Genomic DNA, 21,304 nt, shown 5'->3' with positions numbered 1-21,304 from the left:
ATAAATAAATAATAAAAGCAATAGAATTATTTTATTTGAATCTATGTGCAAAAGATCCAACTCTCAATTCAGTTATGGATTTTTTTAATAAATGCATTCAAGTGTTATCAGTTGTTCTGGCACTCCGTTCATTTATATATCTATAGCCCAGTACAACTTTTTCTCAGGAGTTTATCTATCTTTGTGCTAATGGATTGTGATATGTTATAAGAAAAAACAGATATTAACTCTTCTTGGGGTTTTATTTGTTCACAAGGGAAAGTTTTATGAAGCAGTTTATTGATCGCCAGCAACAAGATACCAGTTGCTTGCTGCGAAGACTTCCTTCAGCATCTTCTTCCTCATGTGACCACTCTAAAAGATCAGCAATTGAAGAAAACAAATATATTGATCAAAAGGTAAATCAAGAGTAGAGAGTATATGTTTTGCCTAGAGTATTGTGAGGAAAGGCATCAGATTATTCAGTTTGTCAGACTACATAAAAAGTGAATGAATAAAAGCTAGGATGATTGAACATAGGCTAAATGGTTATGTTTAATTTAGCCTAAAAGAGACATCATAGCAGATCCTCTTCTAGTTTAAATTTTCCCATCTCCTTTGAATTCAAAATTCAAGATTTGATACATTATTTATTTAATGCATGCATCACCTGAAGCAATTTTTTAAAGTAGTTTTGCTGTTAATCACTGAGCAGCTAGTGGAAAATTAAAGTTTCTGAATATCACATTGGATTTTTGAGTGCCTTGATACTATTGCAGTCTTGAAAACACACTTCACCAAAGGAAGTGTGAAGGAAGTCTGAAAGAAGGAATCGAACCTAAATGGATGTCATCTGCTTTAACAAGCAGAGCAGAGAAATTGAATAATTTATTAAGATCTGTGGAATCACTGAAGATGAGTAAAAATTTAAAAATTATTCTAATTGTTTAGAGGATATTGACCTATGTGTAAGCCTGGGAATCACTAGAAAACAGACCTGAACAGATATATTTGATACTCATTGTGCTAAAAGCTGCTAGTCTCCCATGGATGATTGGATTTGAAAAATACTAACCCTGCTGGGAATGATGACCATGATGATGATGATGCAGCAGCATAAGTAAATGTATGTGACTTCTGACACCTTATAAAACTAAAGGGGCAGAAAAAAATCTTCATGTGCCTCATAGAAGATAGTGGTTTCCCAGATTTCTAGTGGCATCTACATAGGTATCAGTCCTTGATCACTTGTAATCTTGCATAATTTAGTGGCATTTTTATAGACAAAATAACTTTCAGTATTGTTATGTTTTTAGTATTGTTTCAGTATTGTTCATTGTTAAATCCTCTTTGAATATTAACATCTGTGTTTTTTAATGCATTTTAAGTTACAGAATTGCAGACAAGAAAAAAAAAAGTCTATGCATTGCAGTTACATAGTACAACTGGCTTTCCTGTTGTGTGTTTGCAACCATAACCCAGGGCAGCATTCATGCACACAGAGTTGCAGAGCTGGGAATCAGAACTGGGAAAAGAGACTTGGGAAAAAAATTACTCTTCTGATAATGAATAAAAATATACAATTTGTAAACTAGTGTTAATTGCCATCCCTAGTTCTGTGCAAGAACCCATTCTTGTGGCTGATGTATTCTATGGCAGCAGTAAGCCAAAGCTGAGCAGCATGGCCTGAGAGGGAGGTCTGTGGCAAAATACACCATATCAGGCCAAGGAGGCTGTAGGAAGGAGTCAAGCCTAAATGGACATCATCTGCTTTAACAAGCACAGCATTAAAACTGGATAAGTTATTAAATGACGAGCCTAGGGGCTAGCAGAGCTATACCAAGTATCACTAATAATGGATCTCAAACACTATGCCAGGGTAATCAGAGTACATTTCTACCATGTAATGAAGAGATGAACAAAGACCTTAAAGTTCTCTCAGCCACACAGGTAAGTCCACAGTATGCAATGCAGAGCTGTGCAGTGGCTCAGTAGATCTGTTTACATGAATATAATTTAGGTATATTAAATTCCATCTTAATTCCTTTTGTTTGCTGTTTACAAAAGTGAATTGTTACTGTGTTTGAAGACAGATGAATACATGGCACAGTTTATTCAATGAGATACTGCAATATGAAAACAGAATGCTGCATTCTTTTCAAATTTTCGATTCCCTTCAAAAGCAAATATGCATTATTTGACTTTATTTTTTTAATTTAAATAAGCATTTGCAAATTGGTTTTGTGCTATTCAACCTGCTTTAAGCATATACTTTAGGATCCCCATGCCTCCAGGGTACAAACAATGATGAGTAACATTTCTCATAAATGTAGCTTAAAACAAGGTATTTACACATTCCTATTAAGAGGTGAAAGCACTAAGAAGGATTTGTGGAAGTAATTACTCTGGCTTTCTATAGTTACAGTTGCCAAGGCAACCTCACTTTTGTATGAACAAATCTTCTTTAAAGTATCCTTAAAACAAGCTTGGAATGACTGGTTGTGCTTAAGTATAAACCTTACATCCATACTTTACTTTTCTTTGTAAAAAAAGAAACATGACAAAACATTTTACTGATCTCAGTGCCTGGTAGGATGCCTTCTCACTGCTCCTGGTAGCAGTAGGATGGCTTCAGAAACTTTTCACATGCTTTTGCATTGTAGTTGATGGAAAAAAAAGTGGAATTAAAAGGTAGAATCAAAAGGTGAGATCCTGCTGGCAGATCTGACTCTGTCCTTCCTTTGTGGGAGCTGAACTGTGGCTAGTTCCTCCAGTTACTCCTGGACTTAAGTCAGTATCTCTGTGTTCCAGAGCTGCCGAAGTGATAGGAAGCCTTTAATCCGTACATTCCCCTATTTTTCCCTTATTTCCACTTCGGCAATATTCTTTTCTACTTTCTCTAAAATCTGCCACTATAATTTTTTGTGTTCAGAATCAATCTTCCCCATAATGTGTGATGATCAATAAAGGAGATCTTATATATGTTCTTTTATAGAATGGATTTAGTCAGTGCTTTCAGTATTATAATTATTATAATTACCAAATTCCTTTAAAAGTTGTTTTAAGGTGTAAAGGGAGAGTAGATTTTCAGTGCATTCTTCCTTTTTTTCTTTTTTTTTTTTAAGGTATTCTACCTTCTCAAAAGATTTGGAAAAAATTATTTTTGGTGTATATCACTGTAACCATGACTACAATCCATTTGATATTATTTTCATCTATGCCAAATCAAAAGAACAGCTTTGGAAAACAGATTTCTCTGCTATACTCCTTTTTTTTCTAGTGAAATCTGTGAGTTTCATAGGTTTTTCTAATTCCAAATTTTTAATCAATTGTGAAAATAATAAACTTACCAAACACTGATATAAAAAATCGCTTTAGGATACCTAAATGCCCTTTACCTTTTATACATCTCCTAAGAGTTCTCTGTCAGTGTATGGAGTCTGAGTGGGTATGTGGATACAGATTGTACCATGTTCATCCTTCTACATCCAATGCCAGCAATACCTGGGCTCTCCCACATGCAGATGCTTGATAGGCAGCTTAGCACTATGCTTTGTTTGAGTTGTCTGTTATTATCTGTAACATTTTGTGTGTAAAACTGAGATTCTCTGGGGTTCTCTGAACTTAACACAGCTGGAAATGGAGGATCATTTTTTGCTCTCTACTTGAGGTCCTGCAGAGCAAATTTACTTAAACTCAGTGATTTCACCACAGATCTACTCCTCCTGCATGCTGATCTAGTCTGTCCTGATGTGGTCTGCAGCCCATGAGCTGAAGAAGCCACGGTCAAATTAGAGAAACCAGGGCTGTTCAGATTGGCGAGCATTCCCCAGTTGTAGTAGAAAGCACTGTGAAGGTATTTTCTGATGAAAGAGGGAAGACTTCTTGGAAAAAATATGAGATTAAAAGAGGGATTTAGGGTATTAAATGTACATTGTAGATGAGGAAAAAGGAGAGTTTAGGAACAGAGAGGGAAGTGTTCTTTAATACTTCTACATTTGCACGAAAATTATTCACAGTGTGCTGAGAATTTCCTTATCTAACCAATATTTCAGTAAATTCTTGGATGGAAGAACTGGATGAAGTATGGAAACATAATTTTAGTGTGAGTGGGTGGATGAGAAGAAATGAAGTTGGCAGAAATTAAGGACATCTTAGTGGCTCAGTGGCCTTCACATAGCCTGAGGTATAGTTGCAGCAAGTTTCAGGGGGATAAAGAATTAAATTAACGTGAGATTTACAACAAATCAGGTGTCCAGTGAAATACATCTGAGTTGGCTGTAGAGCATTGGCCTTGCCTTCTTAACTTCAAGACTGGAATCAGACGGGCACAGAAACCCTTCAAAGTGCTTTCCGAAGAGACATACAACTTTTAGCAAACCTTGCAGAAAATTACTGTGAGATGGACACTTTTGAACTGGTTACTTATCCTTGGCCTTACAACACAGCACATGGCTGTTAGAGTAAAGTTCAAAACTGACAGACTCGTGAGATGAACTTTCTAAATGCCTATGGCTCAATATGTAGAGATAATACAGATAACCCATGTGCATGTTTACAACAGTGGCAAAGCAGGAGTGAATTACAAAAGAAAGCACAAGAGCATTTAATATATCCATGTATTTTATGGTTTATACTTGGACCTCTCCCATTTAATTGAAGGAAGATAAGCAAGTCAGCTCCCCTATTTCTCCATTTGTAAGATTAACTGGATAGTAGCAAACATATTTTCTCCTTTTCTCTCCTTTCAATCATCCTGTTTCTTTTCTGATTCCTTTCACATGTATGGGTTTTGTTTTTAGTTCTGCAGGCAGTGCAGTTAGTAGCCATTCCTTTGTCCAGTTAGGAACCAGATGAAGTATTAAGGTCTAGCTCCTGGGAAAGCTTGACCTCCCACGCCACATGAGAGTCCCATTGATTTCCTGCTTACAGCAAAATGTACCTTTTTGATGGGAGGTTGTGGTCAGGAAGTAAGAGCCAATCTCAGAGGTAGCCAGAGTCATTGCCATGGAAGATTGTGAATATTAAGCAGCAGACATCGTGCTGGAATCTGTGTTTAACGCATTTTGTTAATATCATAGATACTGCATTTGTGAGCTGCTGAGACATGCCGCCTAATCTTGATGGTTTTGTTTAATCGGGCTATATTCTGTGTTGGGTTTTTTCTGATCTGTGCTCAGCTTCTTTAACTATTCTGTTTCTAAAGGAAAAGAAAAAACAATCTTCTGAGAGTATTCCAAAAGGACTTTTCCTTGCAGAAAGTATTTGTAAGTGTAAAAGCTGAAATAGCCTTTTAGCTTTTCTAAGGCATAGCTTTTAGTATGGAAGACAGGGTGTCCCAAGATACCTTTCAGAAAACCATCAGGCGCAAAGATGTAGTCATATAATTTACTTGCATTTTTTTCCTTAGAACTAAAGGGAGAATATTTATTCATAAATTCCAGTTTCCAGAATTTGTTTATTACTGTAATAAACTTATGTCCCAAGTTAATCAACCTCTCTGAACTTTATTTTGGGCATTCAGTTGTGCAAAACACAATTTTGGCACAAAAGATACAGTGGTGGTGTGTTCCTGATTATTCTTTTCCGTAAGTAATTTGAAAGAATAATTTTATCACATTAATTTTGAATATAGCAGAAATGAATAAAGTGTAATTGCACATGTATTCCAAGTATAAAAGATTATTTTTAAATACTAATAAATACTACTTTTTTTCTGAAGTAATTTTTGCAGAGTTTTGTGCATATCAACAAAAATAATTCAAACTTTTTCTTCATTTTCTTAGTTTGTCTGAATTGAACTCTGTCCTACCATTTCAGTTCCCATATACCACTCATTAATTAAACACAGCCAAGTGCTTCAAGTCTTACCTATTTATGTCATTCACAGGATAATGCCAAAATCAATCTTGTTATAACATTCAGAAGAGTCATTAAAACAATGTACCTGCTGGGATGATAATGGCTTATGGAGCCAGCATTTTTGTGCTCATTACTGTTATGATTTTCAAAGAAGATAATTTTTGTACCATGTCTGTTCTCATCAGTTATTTCTAATGAAGTTAATATATGTAAATACAGTAAATTTCAGGTTTACTGAAAATCAGCTGACCTCTTTTTCTCTTTTGCATTTTAAAGAATTTTTTTATATATATAAAATGGATATGTAAAAATGTCCCTGTACCTAAATAACAAATTTATAGATTTCTTTATCATTAAGCATTTTACCAAATACACATTTGAGCTGGTAATGTTTTACTTCTCTGACCATGTTTGCCTTCAGAGTGGAGAAGACACTTCTGCAATAGTCCCAAGACTGTTCTTGTTGTGGTCTGTCTCTGACTTCTGATGTTTTTAAATTGCTTTGTCACTCTTGCCTATGCATAGTATGTTCAAAAGTCTGCCTGAAAAAGTGCCAGTTTTCTGACATTCTGAGAGAAAGGAGGCCAGGGACTGGATACTTGGCCATTTTCAAAAAGAACCATAATTCAGGACTTCCTTCAGGCATTTGCTTTCTACTGCATCAGTTTTACACTAAAATATTTCAAGTGTTTGATGCAACGACTGTGAAGATGCATTAAAACACAAGGGGACGATCATACTTCTTTTTTTTCTTCAATCAAACAAAATGCAAGTTTTAGTGCAGTTGGGTTTCAATCAAGAGCACACATTAGTTTGGCATGAAGGAAAGAGGCAATGAGGGATTGAGTTACAGGAAAGTCCTTCTGTTGAGCCTTCTACATTCCCTGTTCCTTCTTCTACCAAGGAATCCAGATCTCCATCTCCAGGCCCTTTAGTCTCCTCCACCCACTCACAGGACTCATTCACAAGAACTGATTAACAGTAGTAATGATTGCTTTTTTCCAGTGAAGGCAATTAACTGCCTGTGCTTGTACAACCAGAAGTAATAGTTTTCTTTCTCCCACTTGAAAGTCCCTGTCCCTATCTTCCATTCCCAGTCCAGCCCAGCCTGACAGTCCCTTCTTCCCTAGAGCTTCAAGATCCCCAGCTCAAAGTGTGGAGGGTAAGCCTTCTCCTCCAGTGCTGTACACCCAGCAGAATGTATAAAAACCCCACATCAGCTTGGCCAGGAGTCCTCAGTTCCACCTGCTGTTGGCTGCCATAAGTAATCTACCCAGCCCTCTTTATCAGCTTCTCACAGGGTCTCCCTGGCCCCTGCACTGAGTAGATAGAAAACAAAAGGAAACAAACCTATCCAAGGCTGCACTTGCCAAAATGATCAGAGGGATGAATTGTCTCTCCTATGAGAACAAGCTGAAAGAGGGTTTTTCAGCCTGGAACAATAAAGTTCTGGGGAAACCTTATAGCAGCCTTTCAGTAGTTAAAGGGGGCTTATAGTATGGGGATGGACTTTTTTTACAAGGGCCTGTAGCAATAGGATGAGGGGTAATGATTTTAAACTAAACGAGGGTAGAGTCAGGCTAGATATAAGGAAAAAATTTTTTTATGATGACAGTGGTAAAACACTGAAACAAGTTACCCAGAGACATGGTGTGTTCCCCATTCCTGAAAACATTCACTGTCAGATTGGATGGGGCTGTAAGTAACCTGATCTGGTTGGAGATGTTCCTGCACATTGCAGGGGGAGTGGACTAGATGGTCTTTCAAGGCCCCTTCCAACCAAACCAGTCTATATTTTTATGGAAAATCTACCCATTAAACCTATGAAAGTTTAAAACTCAGGTATGCTAAAGGGGGAAAAAAACCCACCATGTTTTTGTAAGGCATAAAAAGAGAGGGATTCTTCTCCTTCCCCAGAGCTGCTCCCCCGTGTGTCTGAGATGCACTATCCCCCCACTTTAGGTCTTTGGAGATCTTAGGAGTGCTAATATTAGCCTTGTCCATGATCTCAGACGTAATTGAAAAGGTTCTTGGTTATGAAAAGTCATGTAGATTTTCCAGACCAGTAGTCAGCTAATTAGAAGAACTTTACCTTCCTTAAGAGAGAGGCAGCAATCAAGAGCTACAAAATGAATCAAGGCTATTTCAGGTCAATGACTCCCAAGAGTTAAGGAGATTATGCCCACTTCTCATTCTAGACATCTGATCCAAAGGGACAGCATTTGAGTCCTTGTGGCACTTACCTAATGCTAGACCACTTTCTCTACTGTGTAGTGAGCTGATTTCTTACATAGGACAACCTCACAAAGGGCCAGATTTTCTAAGTCCAAATGAAAATACTTCTACTTTGAGAGAGGGAAATGGATTACTGATCTCTAGCACTCTCTCGTAATTGCAGCCTTTTTGCAGAGTTTTCAAAAGAGCTTAAGAAATTCCCCACTACCTATAGGATTTAGTCACTTAATCTGCTTAAATGTTTGTGAACATTTTGTTAGGTATCTGCCAAAAACTTGCAGTCTGGCCTTCCATCGCTCTTCATATGACTTTTGTCACATTCATTTTGAAAGAGTCCAATCTCTTCAAACCAAAGAGGCATAGGCAGAATGTTGTTGAATTTGTATTTGAGAGGTTATACAGCAAACTCCTGTGGGCCAGGAATATCCCATGTTTTATGGAATTTTATGGAATCCTTTCAATTCTCTTCCCAAGTATTTCCTTGCTCTTTCTTAAAAATTATTCTGATATATTGCTTATTGTACTGGCTCTTCATATTTTCCCTAGAAGCTGTACATGTTTGAATAACAATGTAATACCTAACAATCTGTTCATTCTGCAAGTCTACATAAAACATCCATTGGCATACAACAAATTCTAAACTGTAACAGAAGCTTTGGATGTTTTTTTTTCCCTTCCTTGGAATTTCTGGCATGGCACAGCATACTACTCCCATATGGTCCTGCAGTTGCCTATAAGAGCATTATTAACAGCACTAAGCTAAAATTCCTAATTTCAATATAACACTTAAGAAATTGCCTTAGAAAAATGGATTACATGCACTTCTTTTTTTTTCTACTGTCAAGCAAACATTTCAGATATTTGTATTTCATTATTTATTTATGATCTTGTCTCACTTTGTGTTCCTGAACACCCACCAACACTTGTCTCTTCTGCCAACTCTGAAGTAGTCTGCTGCAAAAATAATACACTACATCACCAGAGATTTTACCTGTTGATAGCATACAATTCTTTATCAAATTCAAGTTGAAAATTATTGCTTTGTGTAGCATTTGTTGGAGTCTGGGCATGCAAACATGTTGCTAGAAAAATACATCAAACCTTAGTAAACCAAAATATACAGCATTTCTCAAAATTTAAAACCACTCAGCCATATCTTAGCTGGTGTAAATTGGCACAGATCCCCCTGAAGTCAGCAGTGCTGTGCCAGTACATCTAGTGTGTAGGGCTGGTCCACAGTCATTTCCTGACACTTCACAAAGGTATTTTCCTGTGTTGCTTTGCTTTTAATCTTATGCCAAGGATTTTCTTTTTCCAGGGTAGAAAGCCTGGATTTTTTAAATACGCTATTAAATAAACATTGTTGAAAATGTCTGCAGTACCTTTTCAAAGCAGCGGGTGGCACTTGCAGAGCAACAATGTTCTGCGGTTTAGCTTATTTTACAACAGTTGCTTTGTCCTTGTCGGCAAATGGGATTTCATGGGCTGTAGCATTTAGACCAAGTTCACTCTGACTGAACTGAATTATTTTGTCTGCCTGAAGTCTTTCCTGCCAATAGCAGCAGAGAAGAGTGTCAACACTTGTGGAAGAGAAGCACTACCTGCAGATTTCCTAATTCTGTGGTCATATCTGTGTAAATAAACTCAAAGAAATGTGGGAACCAAGACACAAGTTTTATTCATGGTTTAGTAGCAGCAGGTATTTTCCATCTAAAACCTTTTCATTCAGGAAGTACTGTTGGGAATTTGCTGACCTGCCACAGCAGTTTAAAGTAATGTGCAAAAATTCTTTAAGGTGTGTTGCTGAAAACATATTTTAGAGTAATCAGATGCTATTAGGTGATTTCGGACATTGTCGTATGCTAAAAAATAATGTTCTGTAGCAGAAAGCTGTATGGCACTTTGATTTCTGCAGTGAGTGTACTTATAGGTGGCTTAGAGAAGTAAATAAATTAATAAATAAATGCTAATAAAGATGCACTGAGGGTGTTCTCACAGTACAGTGCAATCTGTAATAAAAAAACCCAGCAGGCTAAACAGATATACCCTAAAATAACCTCAGTAGAGTGTACTGTACTTATTTAATTTCACATTGTCTGATTGAGTAATGTCTTTTGTATGTTAACACTGCTTATAATTTCCTCTGCAACATTCAAGAACTCGGCAGGTATCACAAGTTTTAATTGCCAGTGTCATTCTACACCAGCATGAGGCATCCAGACATTATTAAACAAAACACTGATCATCAGCCCCATTTTCTGTTTGTACACTCCCACTGCATTTGCCTGGTGTGCTATGCAAATTTGGAAAATTAAATGGGAAGTAGTTTAGTTCATTTATCTAATACAGAAATAAGGATTCTAAAAATTCTATTCTAAAAATCTATAATAATGTTTGATTTTCTTCAGCATGCATATTGACATATGTGTGTTGTTACTTGACTGACTACTGACTCCTCTAAATATGAGAAATGGATCAATTGTGCTTATCTAAAAATATTTTCCTGTATTGCTTCTTCTGAAAGAACTCATGATAAATTCACCAGTGTTCTGCTGAAGGAAGGACTCCTGATTCCTAAAGAGAAAGGAGGACCATTATCTTCAAAAGTCATAATCCTTGGAAGTGCCTAGGTTGTTTTGTGAATTCCATTTTGGACCACTGAGATCCCTAGGCACCGAACTCTAGGATCTCATTTACGCCTATGTATTCCTGGATTAAAGAATGGTTACCTGGCTGCAACCTAAATTCCATCACAGTCCAGACACAGACAGGATTGTAAAAAAACCTTCCAAACTTCACCTAAGCTGCAGTTTCATTGGGTATGCTTAGACCAAGGTCAGTGCCCAAGGATGTCCTGTCTCGGCTGCAAGTTTCACAGGTAGTCCTGAAAATAAGTGAAGGAAAAGTAAATGCACTCTGCATAAATAATGTGATGAAACACCCTGTTCTGATACCTTTCTCCATTACTATGACTTCTTAGGCATGGAGGGGAACCATTTGAGGAGCAGCTGAGGTCACTTGATCTCTTGTACCTGAAAAAGGAGTGAGAGGAAACCTCATCAAAGTCTACAACTTCCTCGTGAGGGGGAGGGTAGGGGCAGGCACTGATCCCTTCTCTGTGGTGACCAGTGACAGGACCCAAGGGAATGGTCTGAAGTTGTGTCAGGGGAGGTTTGGATTGAATATTAGGAAATGGTTCTTCACCCAGGGGGTGGTTGAGCAGTGAACAGGCTCCCCGGGGAAGTGGTCACAGCACCAGCCTGACAGAGTTCAAGAAGCATTTGGGCAATACTCTGAGGCACCTGGTGTGACTCTTGGGGTGTCCTGTGCAGGGCCAGGAGTTGGACTTCATGATCCTTCTGGGTCCATTCCAACTCAGCATATCCTGTGATTCTATAATCCTTATTTATTTGTTCAAGCATCGCTAAATAAATTTCATGAACAGCTTTGAAAATGCGAACAGAACGCAGTCTTTTCTCTCCCATCTCAGTGGCTCCAGACGTGCACTCCTTCTACAGCTTCCCTTCATCTCTCTGGCTGATGCACCTCTGGCTCTGTGACAGCCAAATACCACAGTACAGCACTGTTCTTGCACAGCCCCAGCAGACAACTACAGCATTCATTGAAGGCATCAAGCACAGGGGATCAAACCATTTCCAGCTGGGGCAGCAAAGGGATTTAGCAGTGTTTTTATGCAAAACATACACCACTGTCTACTTTGTTAGTCTTGCTGCCTAGAGTGAGGCTTCAGCAGTCCCTGGTAGTGTGTAAGTAGCACTTGTCCTAGATCTGCTAGCACCTTTTCTTTAGATATTCTTCTTCTTGCTGGCACTGGGTAGTTTAACATTTGGCTTGTAGCAGCACTAAGTGACTGCTCAGCATCCTTGTGGAGTCTTTGGAAATTCACAGACTCCTCATTCCTGCTTTCCCAGGGCATGCTTCCTTGTTGATGACCTGGGTGAATTTCCTTGCTTGAGCCACAACCTTAAATGCCAAGGTGTTTTGTCACCTAATTTAAACACTGAAAGGAAGTGGTCTATGACAGATAAGGAGCTGTAGAAAATTTCAGGAAAATTTGCATGACTCAGCTTTTTTTACTGAGATCAGATGAGCAAGAACTAGAAATTTGGTAGAAAATTAATGTTTCCTATGTTTGAAATCTTTTCAATTTCTAAGATGTTAACAAGAATTGTTATTAGAAATAAATGGACATAACACATTACTAGGCAGCACACTTTTTTTCTCTCTGATGTTTCATGTAGTTGCAGTTATTCTAAAGCATTTCTTTTTAAAAGGAAAAAAGAACTGAAACAAAACTTACGAGTTTCCACCCTCATTATTCCCATAACCCTGAGCCCTAAAAAAATTATTAGCTGACATCTTGTAAAATAGGTGCTCCTGTGGTTTAGAAGCTTCTTTCTGCAATTCTGCTAAGGGAGAAAAGGTTACACAGGATTCCACTGACATTAATTTCATTGACATGAAAAATATGTGAAAGAAAGAAAAGAAAGAAAGAAAGAAAAAGAAAATATGTGAAAGAGTTGCCATTGCTTTCAGCATTATCAGTTATATCTAAATCCATAATAAAGTACAATGCTGATAAATTCACTAAACCTGTGTCAAGATACTGCAAATGAGTTAAAACCTACACAAATATGTTTCAATATATGACATATTTATACCTACAGTATATTTATTATGATGGTATGTTACTTCCCTGTCTGACCATTCAGGAGCCCCTCTAGTAGTCACTCTTCCATCACCTGAGCTGACCCCAAGGCCCCTTCACAGCTACACACCCCACATTTACACAGTCACACCAGGTTCCCTCATCAGCTCCACCCCAGGTTTCCCACAGCAGAGTCTCAGACATTCAGATCCTTAAAATAATTTAATCTTGCTACAATAACTGAATAACAAAAGAGCAGCTCGAGCTTGGTGCCTCCACGGAGAGAGCCCAAGCAAAAGCACCCCGGGCATTTATACACTCACAGTCTAAGCAAGCTAAAGTCTGGAGTCATCAGCTCCTGCCATGTCTTTGAGTGCCACAGGTCCCTGTGTCCTTTGTCAGCCAAAGGGTCATCAGTTCAAAGCCTCTTGCCTTGGGCTCAGGCTCCTGCACCTGCACCCCCAGAGCTCAACCTGCAGCTCACACTGCAGCTGCACAACCAGCTGCCTGCACTGGATGTATTCCTCAACAGATATAGCTCATACTATGATTTTCAGTTTATTTTTATGTTAAACATATACAGCCAATGGAAGTTTTTCTTGTTTATCTTCAAATATTCAACAAGTTTATTACTCTTTCTGTAACCTTAACTGAAATTCCAATACCTTATTTTCCAAACTACATTCTGAAGTGTTGCATACCTCATTTCTGTTTCCAAGTTGCAGGTTGTTAAGGAACCCCCAGATTCTCAAAACAGGAGTGTTTTCCATGTTATTACTTCTACAGGCTGTACAGAGATGGTCCAGGACATGAGAAAGGTTAAAGGGGCCACACTTGAAAGGGCAAGGGGTAGGAAAGGGATTGTAGCTTGCTGTTACAGTTGTGGTTTAAAAAGCAGTATCCGTTTTATTCAGTACAGCCAGTATAATTAACAAGTTTTTAAGGTATTTTCTAGGCTTCTGTTTCTTTACAAAGTAAGATCTTACTGTGACCCAGAGTCAATATGAGTCTTGAGAGAAGTTCTAGCAAAATTATTTGTCAAATTACTCTGGATTTGAGCTAGTGTTTTAGAAAATTTAAAGAACATTTAAAGAAATGTGCTTAAAGATTCCATTTCAGATTGATCAAAACCAGGACACAGATTGCTAAGAGTTTTCCAAATCTCTCTCAACCATTTTCTTCAAGATAACAATCTCCAAACAGACAGATTTAAGTCTTACAGTGTGCCAGAGGCTTTCTGTTCATCACAGGTGCAATTCCTGAGCTAAATTCTTCAGCTATGGTTTGCTCCTTGATTTGCTATGTTTGTTAATCACTTGCTTGTTTTTTCATGTATCTCAGTCCTTTCCTTTTACATTCAGGAAGTCCTGTTCACAAGAAGATTCCTGAAACACTGTTCATGACCAGAGTCAAGCATAAGCATATTTTGCTCACCCCATTTTTTCTCTGCATCTGTGGGAAAAAAAGACATTGAAATGATACATCTAAGCTTTGTTAGCTGGCTCTTTTGTACAATCAAGGCATCTCCAGAGTGTGATCCAGCCTAGTCAAAATCCAAAGTGGAGAAGGAGTAGCAAAATGGTGTGATTTGGCCAATTGGAGAAGGAAAGAAAGGTGTAGTAAATTAAATTTGTGCTAGCCAACAAAACTATCTGCTTCTTTCTACACAGAACTACCTAAGGATTAGGACTGGAAGGCCAAAAGATGTACATAAGCATTTTGGTTTTTTCCCACCATCATTTTCATGCATTCAGCATCATAAGATTTAATTGGTCTGTCCGATACACGTGCTATATTTTAAGACAATTAAAAAGTATGCTGTCTTTTTCTTAATTTTATAGCTCCGTAAATCTGTTTTCAGCATCAGAGCAAGAAACCTTCTGGAAAAAGAGACAGCAATCAATAAAATTCTAAGGTAAGAGTCAGATGTGATTTGATATTTTTTCGAGTGTCGTCTGATTTCTCACAGCCTTGTTTGTCACGAATGTTACTGGATGTGTAATATTCATAATAATGTATCCCTTTGTAGTACATCTGTTGCCTTCATCATTAAAGGTATATTGCTCTTTGGCTATTTTATATGCTTGAACAGCAAAAAGAGAGGGATTGTACTTCTTCAGTATGTATTTGCATTGTGTCATGCAGAAAGATCATGTTTCAGCTCTTTTCACTTCTTCTTTCTCAATTAACCAAAATATGTCTCTTCATAAGGGGTGTTATTTTGCCTAAAGAATTCCAGCCTGGTTCTTGCAAATGTCTGCACATAAACATTTGCAGGGATTGTGCTCTAGAAAACATAGACTACAGCTAATCATATTCCATGTACGAAATGGACAGTGAAGATTTCCGAACTATGACTTCTGTAGAAGGATTTCCTGAATGTTTTAATAATGATCCATCCTTTTACATCAAGTAAGTACTCAGCACTGTAAGTGAATAATGCAAGCCTCAGTCTCCAAGACTCATTTCTGAAGTTATCACGTAGGTAACTCCGTGCTGCAGTTTTTCATGCCACTGTTGGTTTTACATTAGAATGACTGTTCTCAATATAAGGTGCATTATTAATGCAAACAATGTATAGGTCACTTTGTTTTATATTTATATTAACATTTTATCAGTGAGAGGTCCCAGGCAAATACACAGTATCAACAGGAATAACTGATCTGAAATGTACAGATTAAGTAAGGCAATGTTTTATGAGGAGCAGTGAACTAGGGGTTCAGTGTGAGTTCTGAATTTTCAAGTTTCTTGAATACCATTTGAGAAGTTTTACAGCTCTGCTTCTTTTTAATGCTCTATAAGAATACAGCACAGGGAGAACTTTAGAAATTAATGTGAAACTTTTTCTGTCTTTAAACCCATGTAATGACAACATAAAAAATCACTGATTTAAATGAATACTCATTGTAAAATTATCAGTGATAAATGTAAATGCAATACCATAAGTATTCAATCTTAACAAAATTTAGTGCACTATTTGTAAGCATTTCTTTCAGTTGTGTGCCTTGATTTTACAGGAATTACTGTTACCGATAGATTAAGCAAAATACTTTTAAAAATGCAGGTTTAGATATGGGCATCCTCACAGCATTTCAGTAAAACATTTGTAATGAAATTCTGTGTTATATGAGAACTGTGAAATGTTATTGATGCCTCCAGGGTTACACAAATGTCAGGTTTTTTGGTGTGTTTCATACACTGAACTGCAGAGAAAAAACGTAGACAAACGAAAAAACCCTACTTTTATATATTTAAATATTTTTTTTTATAAAACCCTGATATTGTAAGAGTTCCATTCTTTCTTAGATAGGAGAAAAAAATTAAATCCTGGAAGCTGAAATTCAGAATTCTCCCATCTGCACAGAACTTTCGCCTTTTCAGAAGCAGTCTGAAACAGTGGAAGGATAATCCAAGCAAACCATTGAACTTCACTAAGTTCTCAGAGTTACAAGGACAGAACCAGAAATCAATCCTGCCAGTTTCAATCCTGCTGGATTCTACTTGGTCCTTCAGATCATGGCTTCTGCCAAAGTCTCGTGTGTAAAAGGACTTCTCATCAATTCACCTGAGTTCCTCTGAAAAAAAATTTCAGAGGCAGAAGAATAAAGTTTTCATTTACTAATCTAGTATTTTATTTTTAATTATCTATTTACTCAATTTAATCTACATTTACTGAATTTTCTAATCTATTTCCTGGATCATCAACAATGAACTTTGAGAAACAGAGAAAAGGAGAGAACTTCTGTCAAGTAAGAAAAACATGGATCACATGTCCTCTAATGCTTTCTTGAGCTGCTTGTAAGTCATTTACAAAGAGTCTTACTGTCCTCCTGAGAAAAAGAATAAATACTGTTTATTGTTCCTTGTAATTGCCTCAAAATTGTTCCATAAGCTCTGATCTATGACACTTGCAATGCATCTGTTCCAGCATAAGAAAACTGTGTTCATGGCATATCTGGTGGGCAAACTGATAGAGAGCACTGCCAGTGATGTGCTTGACTGGTCCTGAGCACTACCAGTGTTCCCGCTGTTGATTATGGGGAGTTTTACGAACAGGAAAATTCAAACTCTCAACATGAGAGATTTTTGTTCTTATTTTTGCTTTAGTTGTAAATGCTGTAAACTCCTTCCTAAAATTAGGTGACTCTCAGCTACTCAGAGTATCTGACAAAAGAAGAAACAGCATTTATGCCAAAAACAATAAGAGATAACTCAGAATGTCACTTCTGAAAAGATTGCTTCTAGCATCATTTTAATTTTTCGTCTACCTGAATTAAGAAGCATTTATCTAAGGCAATACCTCTATGTAGGTAAAGCTGCCTGTGGGCAACTTCAACTTGATAAAATTGCTATGCTGAAAGCGTATTTTAAGTCTGTTCTAACCTAAGTCCACCTCTCACCTTTCCCCCCCACACTTTTTAAACCTTGCCAAATTATTTTTTAATCAAATTGTGAATGTTTCAATATAACCAACTGTATAGAAGGACTGTGCATTACACATAGGTACCTTCATGTCTCTCTTGTGCATCCTTCTCTATCCAAACCTCATTTTTCCCTTTTATATGCTGAACTGCAGCTTGACATCTTCTTCCCCAAGAGGAGGAAGAAGGACATCAATAGCCCGTGACCACCAAGAGAGACAGATCATGCACTCAGTCCTGGGTGTCTCACCTGCTCATCTGGTGTTACATTATGCAGCAAAACTGATCTCTTGGGTCTCTTTGTTTCCTGCAGCTTTCTGGGTCTCTTTGTTTTCCTGCAGCTTTCTTGCCACACCCCCAGGGAAGTATCTCATTTCTAACCATCCTTGTTTAGAAACCAACCTTCACCTTGCCTCCTCTAGGTCTTTGTGCAATTAGGCATGGGAACCAAGTCAAGCATGTAGCAACTACTGTCCTGGTACTTTGACTCTGATCAGTGCTTTGCATCTGACGCTGCCAATGTCAGAGCAAGAAGGCCTTAACTCTTCACATAAATCCAATCTGAGGTGAGGTCTTCAACCATGAAAAATGAAATAAAGTAAAAGTGAGTTAGAGACAGTTAGAACAACTTTTTCAAAACAAGATCCCATTTAATAGTGCCTCTGAATTGCAAACGGCTCCATTCCTTTCTGAAAATTACAATGCATTTCCCTCAGCAGCAATAACCACTTCTAGCAAATTTACTTTCTCCTGTATATCTTCAGTGCTTCACACTTTTCTCTCACTCTGCATTGCTGTGAGCACTGCTTCTCTTAAAAGCAAGTTTTGTGCCTGTGGTTCTTCTGACCCTCATTCCTTGCTGGATCATTATCTACAAATGGGGTCTAGTCCTTTATTAGTCCCACTGGCTTTCTGAAGTAGAGAGAGTAGAGCAGGTCCAGTCAAAATGTTGAGTATAAATCAGCTCATTCTCTCCAGTGCTGAGGATAAGTTGTAAACAGCACAGAATGGTGGGGAAAATGAGCAAATTAAAAGTAGTCTCACATAGTCCAAAATATAATCAAAGTGTCAATAGTGCAAAACCTCATTCTGGTCTCCATTAAACTGTGCTTCACAGAATCAGAGAATGGTAGAGATTGGAAGGGACCTCTGGAGGTCATCTGGTCCAATCTTCCTGCTCAAGCAGGACCACCCAGAAAAAGTGGCTCAGCACCACATCCAGACACTTTTTGAATATCTCTACAATGCATATATATAAAATATATTTTGTGACAGTTTGGGAAACTGGTTTTTTTTTTGTTTTCAATGGGCAGCTTTTTATTTGCTGTTCATTACAGCTGATGCTATAATCAAACTGTAAACTGATGCTAGAGGTGTGCAATAGGATTTTCACTGTTCTAGACAAGATTGTCTGATGTGTTTCCTGGGCCTGAGGGAGTAGCATAACTCATGCTTAAGTGGAATGTTCAGTTTCATAAACAACTAACTGAATGCAATGCATTTATCTTTTGTTTGAAACTGAGACTGCCATGGGGGAGGGCGGGGAGGGAGGAAGGGAGAGAGGGAAGAAAGAATTGCTTGAATTAAGTATCCTATTCTAGTTTGTTAATATATTAGAAGATAATTCAAACTTTGTTCATACAAGTATTTCTGCAAAATACAGTGATTTCTAGGAAAGCTATAAATTTATCTCTAAATAAAAGTCTCTCTGAACACTAGTACAGAGAATGAGCAAAGATATTTTCCAACCTAAATGATTCTCTGATTCTATGATCCTAGAAGATATACCTTTGGTACCCTCTATTAGAAATTTGCCTGTGTTAAATAACTGACTTGTATTAGTTAGTTCTGAATCGCTTGCAACAAATTTATTGGCATATATTTTATGTTTTCTCTCTTAAGAGTATGAGTTCTTTCTTTGTAACTTTGAGGGTTTGACCCCATGCATTTCTCAGAACAAATGTTCCAGGTAAGTTCCATTGATGATTGTTGTCATCCAGTGAAAAATCCAGACTTAGTCACCACCTTCCTAAATCTCTACAAATGTATGCCATGACTGAATTTCACCTGCCTGGTGCAAAGACAAACACAAAGAAATGCTGGAATGCACATGTCCATTGGTAAGAAGTTACTCTGTTTTATGGGTTTGTGCCAAATGAACACCATGTTATGGATCACTGCAAAGCACAATTGTGGAGTTATTGGGCTATGGAGTCTCCAAAACTGCAGGTATGGAATTGATCCCATTTTGAGAGAGGTGGTAGACTGGATGCCCACTTGAGGTTTCTTCTTCTGCATTGCTTTTATTGATTCTTCTACAGTCCAATAAAAATTGTTATTATACTCCTGTGAGAGGAGAAGCTTAAACAGCAAGGCAAGAATGACAATCAAGAATAAAAATTGCTAAAGGAAAGTAAGTCTCCTGCCATAGCTCAACTGCCTGAGCAGTCACTAAAGAAAATAAGTGACTGGGTTTTTTGCTTTAGAGACATATGGAAGGAAACAAGAAAAAACATGGAAAAGAAAAAAACTGACTTAGCCAAGTTGCATTAATAATCCATTTTATTTCACCAGGCAGATTCAGATTTCTTTAAAAAATAGTATCTTTTTCCCCCAAAGAACAGTAGTGTGGCTGTGGTGAAAATGTGCATTGTGCTTGCTATTCAAAAAGTGCCTTATTAAATTAAATTTATAAATGAACAAAAGAAACTCTACAATGCCTCTCAACTGGATTCCCTGTGAATCTTAGGCTGTCACATTTAGCTATATATTCCAAGTTAGATGGAATTATAATGAGAGCATAGAAAGATTTCGTAAGGATAGAGAGTCATAGAGAGTGACAACAGTGCTGAATGAGGCTGATAACTACACTGAGGTGCACCACACTACTGAGGCTTCAGTGTCAGCACGTTTCAGGGAGAACAAAAGTACATAGCAATATATGCAGTTGCTACCGTTACTACATAAATACTCACTCATTAAAATAATACAGAAAAAAAACCCAAATCAGTGTTATACTGGAATGCAGGATGAGTAAATACTTGTTGTGGAAAGGATGCCTGACTTAAAAATCCAAGCGTGCGCCACATGCTTACCCTCTGCAAGAGATCTCTGAATTTTCATTAAAGGTATGGTATTTTGAAGTATTGATCAAAACCTTTAACATTTTACATTTGGTCAAAGAATGTTATGTGAACACTCTGTTCACGACTTATTTTTCAGGAATTCCAAAGCATGGAATAGTTTGAAGGACTTCAGAAATGTGGACCTCCTAATTGGTTGCAGGTAATACAAACTATGTGGTACAAGCTAAGTGGTATTGCAGTATTGTCTTGTTCTGTGTGATCTTCACCTGGCTTTCTGATAACCTAACAAATCGCATTTTCTCTTTCAGGATACTTTATTACATTTGCACTTTTCAAGACAGATTTGGAGCATGTGGTTTGCAGCTGCTGAATGGTGTTCAGAGTTCTGTAAGGTGAGTACAAAGTCCAGAAGATTGACATATTTATTTTCTTTTCTCTTCTCCTTTGTTTCATACCTTCCTTATTCCTCCACAAGTGAAAGTGAACCTATCTAATATTTCAGAGGGGTAGTATAGGAAGATGAAAGGGGCAATTTTAGCTAAAAAGGGTAATTTTGCCTCTGTTGTTTGAAGAAAGATCAAAATATTCTGACCAGCTACAGTTACATAAAAATGTATCAAGGCAAGAAAAACATTTTTTTAAACTCCAATTTTCAAACCACATAGGACTGATTTTTTAACACTGTGGCACACTGATTGTGCCTGGTTTGGGATTCAACTCCAGGCAGCCAAATCTGCTTGTGAGCTAAGGGATGAACTCTACCATCTAGTTGACAGAGCTCTAATCAATAAAGGTTATGGAGCCCGGTGAGATCTTTAGCTGACTGCTTTGTCTTTAGATGCCCACTTTATGGTTAGCTTAATACCTTCCAAACATCATTAATTAAATTGACCAAGCATTCAATGAATTTGTTCACATATGGACATACAGTAATGTGTGAGATGCCAGAGGATGTCCAAAACATCCTCTGGAAGATGGCAGGTAATATAGAAGTTTATAGGTGTATTGTACCCTGCTGGAGCAAGGCAAAATACTCGAAGGCATGGCAGGTG

The 21,304-nt window shown here is 37.6% G+C and overlaps 1 protein-coding gene across 2 annotated transcripts in view; it reads left to right on the top strand.

The window, feature by feature from the left end:
* The window catches only part of NALCN (sodium leak channel, non-selective), a gene marked incomplete at both ends in the record, with an annotated part of 224,145 nt that overhangs the window by 167,648 nt on the left and 35,193 nt on the right, over positions 1 to 21,304 (top strand). For both annotated transcript variants that reach the window (XM_082278001.1, XM_082278000.1), the window contains 2 exons: positions 257 to 398; positions 14,587 to 14,660. In XM_082278001.1, coding sequence (XP_082134127.1) covers positions 257 to 398; positions 14,587 to 14,660 — 216 coding nt within the window. The remainder of the gene's footprint in view (positions 1 to 256; positions 399 to 14,586; positions 14,661 to 21,304) is intronic.

This window comes from Coloeus monedula (genome assembly GCF_965178545.1).
Source record: "Coloeus monedula genome assembly, chromosome: 3".
In the NCBI taxonomy this organism is placed as follows: domain Eukaryota; kingdom Metazoa; phylum Chordata; class Aves; order Passeriformes; family Corvidae; genus Coloeus; species Coloeus monedula.
Note: the sequence above shows the minus strand (reverse complement) of the source record. Positions and strands in the feature narration are given on the sequence as shown.